The 17847-nt window shown below is 32.8% G+C and overlaps 1 protein-coding gene across 1 annotated transcript in view; it reads left to right on the top strand.

Annotated features, from left to right (window-relative positions):
• Positions 1–17847, top strand: part of CD2AP (CD2 associated protein) — a 156245-nt gene that overhangs the window by 122298 nt on the left and 16100 nt on the right. The window contains exons 12-17 of the mRNA XM_064360990.1: positions 796–961; positions 4136–4278; positions 10738–10850; positions 12531–12632; positions 13700–13881; positions 16354–16417. Of these exons, the coding sequence (XP_064217060.1) occupies positions 796–961; positions 4136–4278; positions 10738–10850; positions 12531–12632; positions 13700–13881; positions 16354–16417 (770 nt within the window). The remainder of the gene's footprint in view (positions 1–795; positions 962–4135; positions 4279–10737; positions 10851–12530; positions 12633–13699; positions 13882–16353; positions 16418–17847) is intronic.

Below are 17847 nucleotides of genomic sequence, written 5' to 3'. Positions count from 1 at the left end.
GGTATTATGAATATCTCATGTACACATGTGTCAATTTCCATACCTGTTATGAGCTCCTGAAAGATGAGGAAGCAGATATGTCATGTGTAGTAAAAGAGTACTTCAGGCCTTTTTGGTGATAAAATTGTCCTTGTTAACATAGTGTAAAATTCTCAAAATTGTTTTTTTTTTCGGCTTATTTTCTTCTACATCAAATGGAAATACTCATTTCATTGCATTATTAAATGAAATGGTATTAATAAAATTCTTACTACAGTAGTGAGAATTATAAATATAAGCCTATAATTTTTATCTGTGGCTAATCAATCTAGCCCTAGTTTCTCTTAACATTTTTCCTTCACCATCATGCTTTTTAAATTTGAGTGTTATATAGCACTTGAGGTTCTACTTGTTTTTAGTTCTCTATATTTCAGTTTCAGAAAATAGTCTGGATTTAAGTCTAGCTAATTTTCTGTTTAAAATGAAATCATATGTGGTTGTATTTGAGATGGACTACTATGCTTAAAAGCAAAGGTTCCTGGGAACATAATAAAAACCGAGCATTATCTATTAATCAGAAGCTTATTAATGGTTTTCCTTTCTACCATAGTACACCTTTTTTTAAAGCTATTCAGGCTTATTAAATTAAAATATAACTTTAAAATAAATAAAACAGTGCACACCTACACAAATATAGAGAATGAAAGTTCATGTCTGCCTCTGTCTCACAGTTTCCAACCTGATACAAACTTTTAGAAATAGAAAAACCTAAATAATTTTGATTGTTAATAACTTGTTAAATATTTTTAATCTTAGATGAAAAATCAACACTGGAACAGAAACCTTCTAAACCAGCAGCTCCACTAGTCCCACCCAAGAAACCTACTCCACCTACCAAAGCCAATAATTTATTGAGATCTTCTGGAACTACATACCCAAAGCGACCTGAAAAACCAGTTCCTCCACCACCTCCTATAGCCAAGTAAGTAAGTTTTACCTAATTTTAAATTAGCTTATTGATTTACTCACCTTTGACCTTAATGGCTCTGTTGCCTTTCTAAATCTCCAGGTAAGTTTTTTCATATTTTTCAAATATATTTATTTTTAAAATTGACATATACAATTGTATGTATTTATTGTATACAACATGATGTTTTAAAATACATACATATATAAAATACATTGTGGAATGGCTAAATCTAGCTAATTAACAGCCTCACATAGTTGAGATTGTTAATTATGAATAACTGTGATACTTTCACATAGTTATTATTTTTGTGATGAGAACACTTAACATTCATTCTTAGCATTTTTAAAGAATGCAGTACATCACCATTAACTGCAGGCACCATAATGTGCAATGGATTTCTTGAACTTATTCCTTCTATCTAACTGTAAATATGTATTCCTTGACCACATCTTCGCATTCCCCTCCAACTCACAACCACTTTAGGCTCTGGCAATCACCATTCTACTCTCTATTTCTATAGGATCAATTTTTTTAGACTTCACATTTGAGTGGAGAACATGTGGTATTTGTCTTTCTGTGCCTGGCTTATTTCACTTAACATCCTCCAGATTTGTTGATGTTGTCACAAATGGCAGGCTTGCTTTCTTTTTTTATGGCTAAATAGTATTCCTCGAGTATATATGCCACATTTTCTTTATTCATTCATCCGTTGATACTTCACGTTCCTTCCAAATTTTGGCTGTTGTGAATAGTGCTGCAGTAAACATGGGAGTCCAGAAATCTCTTTGACATACTGATTTTATTTCCTTTGGATGCATACCCAGTAATGGGATTGCCAGATCATATGACAATTCTGTTTTTAATTTCTCGAGGGACCTCTGTACTGTTTTCCATAATGGCTGTAGTAATTTGCATTCTTATCAACAGTGTGCAAGCGTTCCCTTTTCTTAAGATGCTCACCAACAGTTATTATCCTTTATCTTTTTGAAAAGTTAAAATTTATTTTAACATTGTAAGTAACATCCAAGAAGAATATAAACATGTTGAAAGCTGGATATGTACACAAAGATCACAGGCAGGTTCTGGCAGTTTGATTGGAGCCTTGGTTATTAAAATGCAGCAGTAAATTCCCAGGGGGCTGAGCACTATTCTGCTGGCTATGCCAGCAGTCCTTGTGCACACTTAAAACACTTGGGGAGATACAGTACAAATCCAGTCAGGGTTGGAACCGTGGCAAACCAAGAGCTCTAAGAGATAGACCTGTTTGTGCTGCTAGGCATCATGGAGAAAGCAGCAGATAGAAGTGAAGGAGGTGTATAGGCAGAAGGCCCTCTTCTGCCACCCAGGCAAAAATTGGATAATCACAGAGCATCTGAACTCCTCCATTAGCTTTCTCAGGCCTTGCTGCAGCCAGGGCTTCATATGATGAAGTTAGAAAAGCCAAGAAGCAGACAGCATAGAGGACCCAGAGGCTTGATGAGAGAAAAAAGAAAGCTAATCTTAACTTGGAGACCCAGGCCTAGGTGAGTGAGAAGGTGGAGGAAAGCTGGAGCATCAGGACAATAGAGCCGGGGATAAAACATCTTAGTGAAGAGTATTCCTGGCAGCTGGAAAACAGCAGATCATGATCCAGGAGCAGATGTGCCAGGAACTTGACTCAAGACTAAAAGTCAGAAAATACTGAAAGGAACCTCAAACTAAAACTGAAATGGAAGTGCAAGAATGGTGAGTCAGACAGACGGCAGCTACTCCAAAGACGTACTCTCGTGGCTTTTGCAAAAGTATGGTGGAGTTCTCCACCTGGTGCTTTTCAGTAAGAAGGCAGGCACTGCTTTTGTGGAGTTTGGGACTGTCAAGGCTTCAGAGGTGGCTGTCTGGAATAAAGTTGGCCTGATTGATGATCCTCGGGAAATTTCTTCTTTGGAAGGAGGACTCCAGAGTACAGTGGGTCCCAGCCACTCAGGACAGTCAAAGGACCCAGTGGTGTCTCTTCTTGCCAGATGCATGCAAGAGCTGATCGCCAAGATGCAGCAGTAGTCAAGGAGAGACAGCCCATTTAGTCTTCTGCCGTAGCCTTCCCAAGTCACAGCCCTTTTTAAAAACATCACCAATAAACTTTAAAAGCAAGAAAGAAACAAACAATCCCAACAAAAAGAGGGCATGGATGTGATGAAAAGGGAACACTTCTACACTGCTGGTGGGAATATCAACTAGTACAACCACTATGGAAAACAGTATGGAGATTGCTTGAAGAGCTAAAAGTAGATCTACCATTTGATCCAGCAATCCTACTACTGGGTTATCTACCCAGAAGAAAAGAAGTCATTATATGAAAGAGATACCTGCACATGCATGTTTATAGCAGCATTATTCTCAATTGCAAAAGTATGGAACCAGCTCAGATGCCTATCAATCAATGAGTGAATAAAGAAATTGTGGTGTACATATATATACCATGGAATACTACTCAGCCATAAAAAGGAATGAAATAATGGCATTCACAGCAACCTGGATGGAATTGGAGACCGTTATTTGAAGTGAAGTAACTCAGGAATGGAAAATCAAACATTGTGTATTCTCCCTTATATGTGGGAGCTAAGCTATGAGGACACAAAAGCATAAGAATGATACATTGGACTTTGGGGACTTTGAGGGAAAGAGTGAGAGGGGAGTGAAGGATAAAAGACTACACATCAGGTACAATGTACATTGCTTGGGTGGTGGGTGCACCAAAATTTTAGAAATCACCACTGAAGAACTTATTCATGTAACTAAACACCACCTGTTTCCTGAAAACCTGTTGAAATAAAAAATAATTTAAAATAATGAAACAATTAAAAAAAACAGGAGTATTCTGTACATTTTGATTTAGCTCTGTTGCTTACCTTCTAAAGTTGTCCATCTGTTGTTGCAGTTTAATTTTTAAGTATTATTTTTCCATATTTTCTGTAGATCTGTTGAATGTTAATTTTATATTTATAATAATTTTCTATACTTATTAAACTGTTCTCACATTTCTGATTTTATTGTGATCAGTCTTAGGACAGAGTTTTACGTTTATGGAAATAGTTTTCCAGAACAGAAAGTAATCAGTATTAGACCATAAAATCTTTAATGTCATTAAATCACAATTTTTTTTAAGTCATGTTTCATACTAGTGATTTTTGCATTTTTTTCTTATTTCAGGATTAATGGGGAAGTTTCTACCATTTCATCAAAATTTGAAGCTGAGCCTGTATCAAAACCAAAGCTAGATTCTGAACAGTTGCCACTTAGACCAAAATCAGTAGACCTTGATTCACTTATAGTAAGGACCTCCAAAGAAACAGGTAGGTCAGCAAGGACAATGGTGATGTGTTAAAAAAAAAAAATTGTCAATATAGGTTTCAGCAACTATTTAATAACTAAATAAGAGATATGTGTATGCAGTTTGTGTGTGGATAAAGTTGAAATTACGCAGTCGAAATTTGTTTAAAATTTAGTAGCCAAAGTAGAAATAATAAAAGAAGATAAGTAAATAAAATTGTTATGGTACTTACTGATCAGAGGTTTCTTACTGATCAGAGGATTGAAATAGATGTTAAAAGATGATCCATCTGTTACTCTTTCTTTAAAGTTTAAAAATGAGATGACATAGACTTTCAATGCCAGCATTAGATTAATAGGACTTTAAATTTCTCCTCTTAATCCAGAGACACTTTTGTTCTCAGTATAGGAAAATATTTTTCTAACTCTGTATATCAGCAGGCTTCACTTCTTCTGCTAATTTTTTTTTAAGCTTTAGCACTGATTTTTCAACTTACTGATCATCTTTATTTGTCTAGTCTGTACATCTTCCTATTTTTCTTAAAACACCTATTATTGTAAAATGGAAAACTTGAAACAGAGAAGTCTTGATAGTTTTCATTATTAAAGGCATTGTGCCTTCATTATTTTTTGGTAATTGTTAATATTTTGTATAGTGCTTTGCATTTGTTTTTAGTTTTTTTAACTTTTTCAAAGCCCTTTCTCATATATATTCTTAGTTTAACTCTAGGAAGCAAATGCTGTTTTTCCTCCTATTTTGTGTCTAAACAAAGTAACGTACAGACACATCAAATATACGCTATCCACATAAATCAAAGGAGAACTCTTTAAATTTTCTCCTTTACTCTGTGATATTCTTTGAAGAAATCTTCTTTGTCATATAGTTAGATCCGGCCTACTATGGATGAAGCTCTATTTACTACTAATTTCTGGGAATTGAGATGTTGATTGTGTTTTAGAGAAATTGATTGAAATTTATTCAGTATGTTTTATGTGGTGAAAATTATCCTTAGTAATTGTTCAATGAAAAAAGAAAAATAATCCTCATGCTTTAAAAAATCTTTTATTCTTTTTTATTGAGCTTATCAGTAAATAGAATTTTATCAGTTCATATTGTTTTCTGTTTGATTTAAAATATAGCTAGAAATGTGTTTTACAAGTTACAGTTGAAGAAAAGCAGATTATTTGCACAATTTTAACTCTGGAAATAAAAAAGTTATTGCAACTGTATTTTTAATTTTTACAAATTTGTGGGATCTTTATCACATAAGTCTTTAAATGTTGATGGAGTCCCTTTGGGAATTGAAGGAGTAACATCTGGAATCTGTATCTGTTGCTTTGTATTCATCTTGAATGTTTGCTTTATTTAGTTTATGTCAAGGCAATGGAATATTTTTTTAAATTTAGGAAAATTAAAACATTTTCATTTTTTTCAAAACCTTTTTCTATGTAGCGTCACAACACACTGCCATATTTCTAGTAAAAATAATATATGTAACAATTTCAAACTATCGATGATGGGAAAGTTCTGTTTTTACTTGGTTTTGGAGGCCCTATTTCTATCTTTTATCCATAGCTGTTATTTACTCCCCATATAATAAACAGAGACTTAGTGGAACAGGGTGTGAAAACATCTTATTTCCGATTTCTTTTCTTCAAATAAATAAGGAAATAATCAGAGATGCTCAGACTTAGCCACGTCAGAAAACTAACAGTTACTTTCAGGCTGCTGTTATTTATTCCTTCCATTTAATTACACTGCCTTTGGTGTACTACACTTAGGCCCTGTAAAGTTCAGAAAATACAAATGTTGAGGATTGAGTTCATGTTAAATATCAAATTATTTACTGAGCAAGTGTTATATCCTCATTAGTTCTTTAGTCACATTTGCATGAAGGCATAATTGATGGCAGTAAATGGCATGTGTCCTAAGCATTAATTCAGATTCCTGCTACCTTTTTAAATTAGACTATCATATGTTCCCAGTATTAGTAATATAAAAGTGTTCTACCTCTTCTGTGATGTTAATACCTTAAAAAAAGTGTTTTGGCTCAAATACAGCCTCAAATATAATGTATGCAACTAGCCTTTTTAATATGTTTTAGAAAGTTGAAAATATACATGAAAACTTATTGAAAATTTTATTATTATGTACCATAATAATTTGAGGTGAAGTGATAGAAAGTACACTGATTTTGCTGTTTAAAAGGGGTTTTTATTTGTTAGTTGATTGCTGATAGCAAGTTTCTTATGTTTTTTTCCTTAACTAACAATGGAGTGATTTAGGACATGTATATGTCTACTGGAGTACCTGACATGGAAGTTATACAAATGTTATTTTTCTTCTTCCCTCCCTTCTCCATTGTTAAATAAACCCAGCTCATTTTGTTTTTGTTCTAATCTATAAAGGATATAAATCTCTGACTCTATTCTCATATATTTTTTTTATTTATAAAGTCATATGTAAACATTTATGTGTATATATAAACTATATATATAAATACAGACTGTGACTTTTGTGCGTGCAAGAAAGACATATCCAGAACACTCAAATTTTCTTCTTTTTTTATGACATGACATAACTTTTTAGTTTCTTCATATATATTCTCATATATAATGTAGTTTTATAAATATCAGAGTTGTTAAGAACCATGCTTACATTTTTTTTCTCTATTACAAACACTTCCTCAAAAATTGGTTTAAGGAAAGTCTCACTGCCACTACTAATTAATAATAAAGTTTGTGCGGTCCACATATTTCTAAAATCGTACATTATCTGAAAGGTAAAATTATTTTCCAATTAGTTTTAAAATATAAGATAGAAAATTTTATAGTAACCTAGCTGTTACATTAAGAAAGCCCAACTGATGAACTTCCCTTACAGTGTAGTATTTTTATCGTTTGGTTGTTTATCTGGGATAAGATTTTCTATGATTAAAAGACAATTTTACGCCTGTGATTACAGCACTTTGGGAGGCCAAAGCAGGAAGATTGCTTGCATCCAGGAGTTAGGGACTAGCCTAGGCAACAAACTGAGACATTGTCTCTACAATGAAAAAACAAAACAAAACAAAACAAACAAAAAAGTTGGGCATGGTGGTGCATACCTGTAGTCCCAGCTACTAGGGAGGGAGGCTGAGATGAGAGGATTGCTTGAGCCTGAGAGTTGGAGGTTGTAGTGAGCCTTGATCATGGCCTTTCTCCACCCTGGGTGATAAAGTGAGACCCTGTCTCAAAAACAAACCAAAACAATTTTCAAGAAACATATTATTTGATGGAAGCATTCACTGTTGAATAAGGAAACACATTTCTTTTTCTTCAGGTTTATTTGATAGTTGATCTATTTTTTAAAAATTACTTTTCCAATATTTACTCATTTCTTCCAGAAAGAATTTATGGTGGAATTTTTCTAGTAGGTACCTGTTGAGTACGTATACTGTAAAAAAGTGAGTGAGCCTATGTCTAAATTAGGATTTTAAAAAATTTAGTTTCTAATAGTTTCCTTGATTATACCATATTAAAGACTTGTGAGAACCATATAAGGCATTAGTGAATTTTTATTTATATATGTATGAAATATTTTAAAGATAGTATTATCATATTTTTATAATGAGATATTTTAAAGTAACACTTAACATATTTTTCTTCTTTGTTACCATAGAATTAAAATTGCTTTTCATCATTGTAATTTCTGTCATGAGCTAAAGACTGAAAGTTGACTAAAGGGTGATTTAATTTTAGTTATAACTACATTATGAGATGTTAACATACTGATTTATTACTCTGGCCTCTTAAAGCACTAAGCCATCCTTTTGGAAGCTGTCTTGGTGTTCAGTGAGTAATAAAACAGAGCTTTCTAGCCTAATGCATATTGAAATTAATATTAATTTTTTCCTTTGAAAGACAAAGGAATAAACCTAAAATCTAATACACATCCTGTGTAAGTTAGATAACCTGCAAATAGTTATGTGCCAAACATTGAAATGCTTTTATTCATTCTACAGCTGTTCTTTTTTCCTGTTTTGTAAAATAATTATTTTGGTTTAGTCTTTTTTCTAGACATTCCTATCCTTGACTTTTCTTTCCAGATTTTGTTTCCTAGCCTGTTTGCCATGTTTCCCTTCTTACGTGTCAGGAAATTATTCTACCCTTCTCCATTTTGGTAAGATGAAAGTTTATAAAGCAATCAAAATAGTATTTTCAATATAAATAGGTGGTGCACATTGATTTTTCTTTGTAATTTTACTGAAAGTGTACATGTCTGTCTGTCTATTTATTCTAACCCTTTTGGTTTTCCATTTTTAGATAAAATGAAATTCACTTTGGAAAAGTCTCCCGATTACTTTAAAACACTCTTTTGATACATTTTTTTAAAGAAAATTGGCAACCATAAAAACCAGTTTATTTTCTCCCCAAATTGGATATTTCATTTTGATTTTAAAAATTTTTATGTGTTCCTAGCAACATGCAGAATTTTAAGTGGCTGGCAGAGTGACAAGTGTGATTGCAAAAGCTAAGTGATTGTCATGCCTGTTATGCCTTGTGTATGGTGTAAATCCATTGTTATCCCTCTTAGGTAAATTTAAAAGCATTTAGATATGTCATGAGTCCAAAATGTGCACTGTTCCATTTTACTAACCCAATGGCTTAAATGGAGAACCTGAGAGAGTTTTAGAATAGTAAAGTTACTTGTCTTGGTGTTGTAGTTCAAAACGGGACATACAGAAGACATTTTACATGAGCATGGTGTACAGTTTTGTAAATCTATGTTTTATTTACCCTTTGAGTTTAATTTTTCTTTGTCTTTTCCTGTGTTTTTCTGTTTGTTTCCTTTTCTTTCTGCAAGTTGCTTAAATATGCATTTGAAAAAAATATCTACGGCTAAAATGATTGGATTGTACTTGTTAAGGTTTTTTCTTTGTGGATTGTTAATGCACACATCAGTGTAAAAGCAATTTTTCACCCTTCAAACTATAACATATTTTAACATCTTTTAAAATTACTGATTGTTTTCTTTATATTTACAAATAATATGACATTTAAATATATATTTAAATTCAACCTCTTTCAGATTTTATATAATGCATTTTTCATTAAGTCATTTATTACTATGATTTGTTATATTTCATGATTACTTACAGTTATCAAAAGACTCAAAAATTAAACCAAGCATATTAGAGTATCTGTTGATACAAGTGAGAACACACAAAGAAATTGATTGAAAAAAATTAAGTTATCAAATTCTTCTAGTTATAAAATGCATATTACCAAACAATGATACCTCTTTTTCTGCCTTACCCTTGTGTACCTCCATCCCTTAAAAACATTCTCTAAATAAGTAAAGTTGATGAATAAATTTTTAGGGCAGTGACGATGAGCTTCTTTAGATCTCTTTTAAGAAACATGTAACTGAGTTAAAACATACAAATATCTGACAGAAAGTATTATAAACATCTAGGCAAATGGTAATATGAAGAATTAATACAGATCTGGATGATTAGACCAAAGGAATCTGCTGTTAGGTAGAACATTTCGGCTGTGGTTAATATCCTGAGTTTGGAATCTGCGGTAAAGGAAAGTTATATTGAAAATGGAAGTATCTGTAATAGTTTACCCTTAGGGTTCTTGATTCATATATAGATATCTGGACTTCAGAGTTAAATAAATTCCCTTTAGCAAGATTTTCTGAATCATCTAGAAAAAGGAAAGGTATTATCATTGTTTTAGAGTAAATTTGTCCTTAAACCCAAGTTATCGGGTCAAAGGTCTGCCAGCCTTTGATGATGAGGAAATAAGTTGGTAATCCATGTAGCATTTTTTTTTTGGTGGGGGGTATCTGATTTGCCTTAGATTTGTAGCTGTCTTATGATAGCTAAACATGATAATGTCTAAGCAAAGATGCTGTGAGCTGTAAACAGTTTGAGTCCTACCTAATACTGTGCGCATACATATAGACATAAAGATATGTTAAATTATGCTTTTGCTTTATATTGAGAAACACAAATCAATAGTGGCAGGGTGCCAGATAAAGTTTAATTCTTAACATTTGAGTATTCTACTTCTTGAACTTTAAAACAGATTTTACATGCAGATTTTCGGAGATCTTATGAGTTTAAGAAGTAGATTTTTTTTGTTGTTAGGAACTTTAAATGAGTTTTTTATGCTACTACAGTTTATGATATAGATTTGTTTTTCACTAAGAACTTTTTTTTGAGATCCAGGTCTCTATTTGGAAACAACCTTTATAGTGTTAATAAAATCGTATACTATATGAATGTATCAGGTAAAGAGGATGTTTGTTTTTCTTTTAAGGGTGAGTGTTGTTTTCCAAATGCATATGAAAAGCACAGGTTAATTGTGAGTTCTTCAAAGTAGTGGCACTCTTTTTAATTTATAGTTTGTCCAAAAATTGAAACATTATTTTTTACCTCTAAAAAGATGCAGTTCTCTTAGTAAATAATGTTTTTTTTTTTATTTTCTAGATGTTGTAAATTTTGATGACATAGCTTCCTCAGAAAACTTGCTTCATCTCACTGCAAATAGACCAAAGATGCCTGGAAGAAGGTTGCCGGGCCGCTTCAATGGTGGACATTCTGTGAGTTCACCTAATTGTTGTAAGCTACACTAGATTTAGCAAATACAGAGTCCATTTGAAGATAGAGAGAGGATTTATATCTCTACCTAAGTTTAAAAATCAGGAGGATAGCTGTTATACTCACGTAGCAAATACTGGTATTTAAGGAGATATAGAGGGAGAGAGGTGTGTTGTTTCCAACAGGGTCTGGAATGGAAGGTTACAGAATCAGTAGGAAGTTATTATGAGGCTTTAGCCACAAAGCACAGGGTTAAAGGGTGAAGAACCTTTTTAAGGTGCTTCAAAGAAAGAACCTGTTTAATTTGTCTTTCAACAACAGATATTAAAATTGAGCAGCAGACACTAATTTTAGGAAAGATTGAGAAAAATTTTTCTCCTGAAATATTCAGTGTTTGTTTTTTCTTTTTTCTAAATTTTTAAAATTAACTTTTGAAGGTACATAATAGATGTGTATATTTATGGGTTACGTGAGATATTTTGATACAGGCATAAAATGCAAGTAAAAGCGGTATCCATCGCATCAAGCATTTATCATTTGTGTTACAAACAGTCCAATTGTACTCTTAGTTATTTTTAAGTGTACAATTAAATTATTTTTGACTAGTAGTTATCCTGTTTTGCTAGCAAATATTAGGTCTTACTCATTCTTTCTATTTTTCATACTCATTAACCATTCCTCCATCCCTACCCCCACCCCACTAACACCCTTCCCAGCCTCTGATAACAATCTTTCTGTTCTCTATCTCCACGAGTTCAATCGTTTTAATTTTTTAAGTGAGAACATGCAAAGTTTGTCCTTCTATGCCAGACTTAGTTCACTTAACATAATGACCTCCAGTTCTATCCATGTTGCAAATAACAGGATCTCATTCTTTTTTGTGACTGAATAGTAGTCCATTGTCAGTATGAACCACATCTTCTTTATCCATTTGTCTGCTGATAGACATTTAGGTTGATTCCAATTGTTGGCTATATTATTGTGAATAGTGCCACAATAAACATGAGAATGCAGATATCTCTTTGATATACATACAGATTTCCCTTTTTTTGTTGGTGGGGGGAGGGGGGCGGTATACATAGCAGTGCTGGATCAGTTAGTAGCTCTATTTTTAGTTTTTTGAGGAACCTCCAAACTTTTCTCCATAGTGGTTGTACTAATTTACATTCTCCCCAACAGTGTGCGAGGGTTCCCTTTTCTCCATATCCTTGCCGACATTTGTTATTCCCTATCTTTTGGATAAAAACCATTTTAACTAGGGTGAGGTGATAGCTCATTGTGGTTTTGATTTGTATTTCTCTGATGATCATCATGAGATATTCGTTGTTTTTGTAGTACTTTCTTGTGTCTAAATGTATTAACTTCTTTTTATGCTTTTTCTGCATTGCCTGGAATACTGGTGGCACTGTAATGTTAATATATTAGCTCTTAAATAGTATAGTACTTTTAAAATTATCCAAGTGGAGAAAATTCTTGCTAAGAGGAAAGCTTTTTTTGCCTTCAAGATATGCAAATGTATTATTCAGCTTGAAAGTATATAACATCCTATTAATATAGTAATGGGATATCAGCAACAGTAACAACTGAAAATCTGTAAAGGTTACTTGCTTTGTTATCCAAAGACTTACTTACCTTTTCTTTCTTTGTCTGTTATGTCTCTTGACTTTTAAATAATCATTTAGCCAACTCACAGCCCCGAAAAAATCTTCAAGTTACCAAAAGAAGAAGATAGTGCCAACCTAAAGCCATCTGAATTAAAGAAAGATACATGCTACTCTCCAAAGGTAAGGTGCATTGTTGTCTAAGATTTGTTGACTTTCTGGGATTCTTTATGGACATCAAAGATATGGAATTTAAGGTGTTTTCTATGAAGAATTATTTCTTCTCCCACAAAATAAAATAATTACTGGTAAAAAATTGAGTTGTTTAGCTTTGTCACACTATTTTCTGCAAATATTTTTGAAAGAGCTTACATTATTTTAAATATTACATATTTCATATTTTTTTAGGCATAGATCTATACATCCCTTTCATTCTCCATTAAACATATATTCTTATAGTCAGAAAAAAACACTTGTATAGTACTTACCTAGCTTGGTGCTTAGCACTATAATTAAGCATTCAGTATATACTGTAATGAATGCCAAATGTTGTACATGGGTCCTTTCATCTGTTACATGGTGTTAGGTGTCTTGTCAAAATTTTTTCCATTTTTATTTAACATAGTTTTACCACAACTGATACACATTTAAGAAGGTCATTTAGGTTTCCTCCTAAATTATTCCTTGATTTCATTTCAGGGCATTTTTGTCAGTGTTTCCAGTGTATTAAATATACATAATCTGATTTTCTTAGCTGTCAGCAGTCTATTGACATTTTATTAAAATGACCTGCTATTTCAGGCTATGGACTCATTTTAGTAACTATTCCTGAACCTGTTAAATTGTTCACAATTACTTTTAAGTGAAGCTCTTTGGACATTCACACAATAAGTATTGAATATGGAAGGTCAAAATAATACATTTATAATGCTGTTACATTCTTGCTTCTGCTTCACTAGGCAAACCATCCATAAGATACATTTGATGGATTTTTCTTTTTTCCTTTTTTCTTCTTTTAATAAAGTCATTGTCATTTCCCACAAAAACTTCTAGTGACTACAAATTTATTCTTTAGTTGTCTGGCGATTTTTCTCGTTATGAACATCAAGTTGCTTTTGAATTTCCAAATTTGCCATTTATCTTGAAGTACTTAATTATTTTTCTTCTTGCTGTAAAAATCTTTTAAACTTAAATGTAATATTAAATAAGAATAAAATCAGAAAAAAAGATTTTTTTTTTTATGTTTTCAGCCATCTGTGTACCTTTCAACACCTTCCAGTGCTTCTAAAGCAAATACAACTGCTTTCCTGACACCATTAGAAATCAAAGCTAAAGTAGAAACAGATGATGAGAAAAAAAATTTCCTGGATGAGCTTAGAGCCCAGATTATTGAATTGTTGTGCACTGTAGAAGCACTGAAAAAGGATCATGGGTAAGTAGCCCTTCCTTTCTCCTATGAGTACTACTTAACTCATGCGTAAAGAATTTTTTAAAACCTTATTAAGTAAAAATCTAATCTGTGGCTGGGTGTGGTAGTTCATACATGTAATCCGAGCACTTTGGAAGACCAAGATTGGAGGATTGCTTGAGTTCAGGAGTTCAAGACCAGCCTGGACAACATACAAAATGCCATCTTTGCAAAAAAAAAAAAAAAATTAGCCAGGCGTGTTGGCACATCCCTATAGTCCCAGCTACTTAGGAGGCTGAGGTGGGAGGATCTCTTGAGCCTAGGAGGTCAAGGCTGCAGTGAGCTGTGAACAGGCAAAAAACAAAACCGAGACCCTAGTAGCTGGATTGTGGAAAATGTACACACATAACCATAATTTTAGGCTAGAAATCTTCTGGTCAGACATGATTAATTAGTTTTTTTAACTACTAGGAAAAATACTGTATTTTGGATCTGGTATGTATCTATACATATAGTTAACTTACTTTTCGAGGATTTGATTACCGTTTCTGCAAGGTTGAGTTGGACATTTATAAAATGAATGCATTGGGATAGGTGATCTCTAAAACCCTTCTCTTAACGCTGAAAATTTTTTGATACGGTATATGTTGAGACATACCCTAGTTGAAAGTTAGGGACTTTTAGAGCTAAAACACATTTACAAGATCATTATTGTAGGTGAACTCCCCCTCTGGCTTTTTAAATGAATAAATAAAAGTTGATAAAGTTATTTATCCAAGATCACACAGTTCTTAAATGACAGAGCTAGAACTCAAACCGTATTATCTATTGTTTTAGAGATCTTTTCTGTAACCACTAGTATTTCAATTTTAAAACTTGTTGGCATTTGAAGCATAATTCTACAAAAGCCCAGTAGGTAAAATAGATTTAAAAAAAAAAAATCAGCTAATCTAATTGAATTGAGAGTGAGGGTGCTCATACCAAACATTTTACCAAAACACATACCAAACATTTTAGAAGTCTTTCCAAAGGGTATTTTCAGTGTCTTGAGTTCCTCTTGAAAAGGATGTCAGGTTGTTTTTTGTTTTTTGTTTTTTTGTTAATGTAGAAAGCATCAACAGGATAAGGGATAAATACTATTGGTATATTAAAAGAGAGATGCTACACGGCATACAACAGTAAAAGTAAATTTCAACATCAAAATGAATTAATCTAAACGTTGCGGGGAAGGAGCAGGTCAGAAGCATACATGCAATCAGTATATTTCATTTATATAAAGTTGAAAAGCATACCAAACCAGAAAATATATTGTCGTAAGAATATATTTGTGCATGTGGCAAACTTAGAAGAACAAATGAATAATAAATACTATAAAACTTTTTCTATGGAAGAGAGTGGCAGATAGGATTAAGGAAAGAGGGTCGCTTTTTGGCATATCAGAGGTACTGGTTGGTAATATTTTATTTCTTTAGTTGACTTGGAGTTCAGAAGTTTTTGCTTTATTCTCATGATAGTAGATCTTTATAGATTAGATATCACTAAGAAATTACTGTTAAGAAGTTAGTTTTGAAACATTATATAAATAACTTTGAAATTCCTTCCTTATAATTTTTTCTTCATGAGTTTCTTCTTTTCTACTTTTTCAAGCTGTTATTTCTACAGTAAGTACTCTGAAGAATTTTTCTAGTATATGTTGAGACTGAAAATGTCCATAATTTTGATTTAGAAATTTGATATGCTAACATATTCCTCCCATTCCTTTTATACCATTCCTCGATTCCTTCCACTGCTTCTGTCTCCAGAATAATGAATCAGCCAAACAAAAAAACCTGGATATTTGAATACCAAGCAGCAGTTATAAATATAAAAATTTTAGCAGCATGAAATGGTTTAAAATTTGTGAAAAGGCATAATATTGAATATTCACTAAAGCTATAGAAAAAAGAACAACGGTATAGAAAGTTCAGAAGGGAACACAGGAATATGAAAACATGAATTAAGGGAGATTATTGGCTAGAGTTTTTAATTTGTTTGGTTTTTGGATTTTAATGTGGTATTTCATTTTTAAAAATAGAGAAATTTAAAGACTAGATTATCTTATTAGATAAACTGTTAACTTGCCTTGTATTGTGATGTGTTGATAGTCATTTTGCCAAATTGCTTGGGCTTTGAGGTTTCCAACCTGGAAAATGTATGATAGCTGAATACAGAAAATTTCTTTTAAAGGTTAAATATTATTTCTGTCTTGATTTTATGAGCTGCTCTGAATTTGCTTAATTTCTTGATCTCAGATAGGTTTGCCTTGGTTTTGCCAAATTTTTAACTGTTATATTGAACCATTCAAACTAGAGAATCTTATATTTTTCTTAATTTACATTGCTATTGCCCTTAGGTTTTTCCCATGTACTGGGAGGTTAGGTAACAAAAACTCTATAAACATTAGTCAGATGAATTGTTTAATGAAAGACTTAACAGTAATAAGTATTTTATTTTTAGGAAAGAACTGGAAAAACTGAGAAAAGATTTGGAAGAAGAAAAGGCAAGGAGAAGTAATCTAGAGGTAATTCATTTCTTTCAGCATTGAGAGTTTAGCCAGCATAAATTGGACATGTTTTTCCCAGCCCAACTGGGTAATTGGTTCCTGTACAAATTATGCTATGCTACTTTAGTTGGACATATACTCAGTAGACTACTACTCAGTCACAAAAAAAGAATGAGATTCTGTCATTTGTAACAACATGGTTGGAACTGGAGGTCATTATGTTAAGTGAAATAAGCAAGGAACAGAAAGACAAACTTTCTATGTTCCCACTTATTTGTGGGAGCTAAAAAAAATTAAAACAATTGAACTCATAGACATAGAGAACAGAATGATGGTTACCAGAGGGTGGAAGGGTATTAGTGGAATTAAATAGTGGCAAAGGTATTTGTTTGAAATTGGAGTCAGTCCTCTCAAACTCTGCCTCTGCTTTATCAACTAAGTTTACATTTTGTAAATCCTTTGTTGTTTCCACAATATTCACAGCATCTTCACCAACAGTAGATGCCACCTCACTCAACTACCTTCTTTGCTGATCCAAAAGAAACAACTCCTCATCTGTTCAAGTTTGATCTACTTTTAATTCTTGTTCTCTTGCTGTTTTTACCACATCTTCAATTATTTTCTCCGTTGAAGTCTTCAACCCTCAAAGTCATCCCTGGGGGTTGGAGTCATCTTCTAAACTTCTGTTAATATTGATATTTTGACTTTCTCCTATGAATTGTGAATGTTCTTAATGGTATCTAAACTGATGCATTTTTTCCAGAAGGTTTTCAGTTTATTTGCCTATATCTGTCAGAGGAATCACTATCTATGGAAGCTGTAGCCTTACAAAATGTTTTTCTTAAATAATAAGATTGAAAGTCTAAATGTGTCTTTGATTCATGGGCTATGGAATGGATGTGTTAGCAGACATGAAAGTAACATTAATCTCCTTATTCATTTCCATCAGAGCTCTTCGGTGATTAAGGGCATTGTCAGCAAGCATTAATATTTTGAAAATAATTTTTTTTTCCCCAAGCAATAGGTCTGAACAGTGGGCTTAAAATATTCAGTAAATCATGCTGTTAATAGATGTGCTGTTATCCAGGCTGTGTTGTTCCATTTATGGAGCATAGGCAGAGCAGATTTAGGATAATTCTTAAAGGTCATAGGATTTTCAGAATGGTAAATAAGTGATGGTTTCCATTAAAACCACCAACTACATTCACCTAACAAGAGTCAGCGTGTCCTTTGAAGCTTTGAAGCCAGGCATTGACTTCTTTCTAGTTATGGAAGTCCTAAATTATATCTTCTTTCAATAGATGGCTGTTTTACCTCTATTGAAAATTTGTGTCTTGTAGCCAGCTTTATCAGTGATCTTAGCTAGATCTTTTGGATAACTTGCTGCAGCTTCTGCATTAGCACTTGCTTCACCTTGCACTTTTATGTCATGGAGATGGCTTCTTTTC

This window comes from Aotus nancymaae, unplaced genomic scaffold (genome assembly GCF_030222135.1).
Source record: "Aotus nancymaae isolate 86718 unplaced genomic scaffold, 86718_ANA_hifiasm-v0.15.2.pri h1tg000040l, whole genome shotgun sequence".
NCBI lineage: Eukaryota > Metazoa > Chordata > Mammalia > Primates > Aotidae > Aotus > Aotus nancymaae.
Note: the sequence above shows the minus strand (reverse complement) of the source record. Positions and strands in the feature narration are given on the sequence as shown.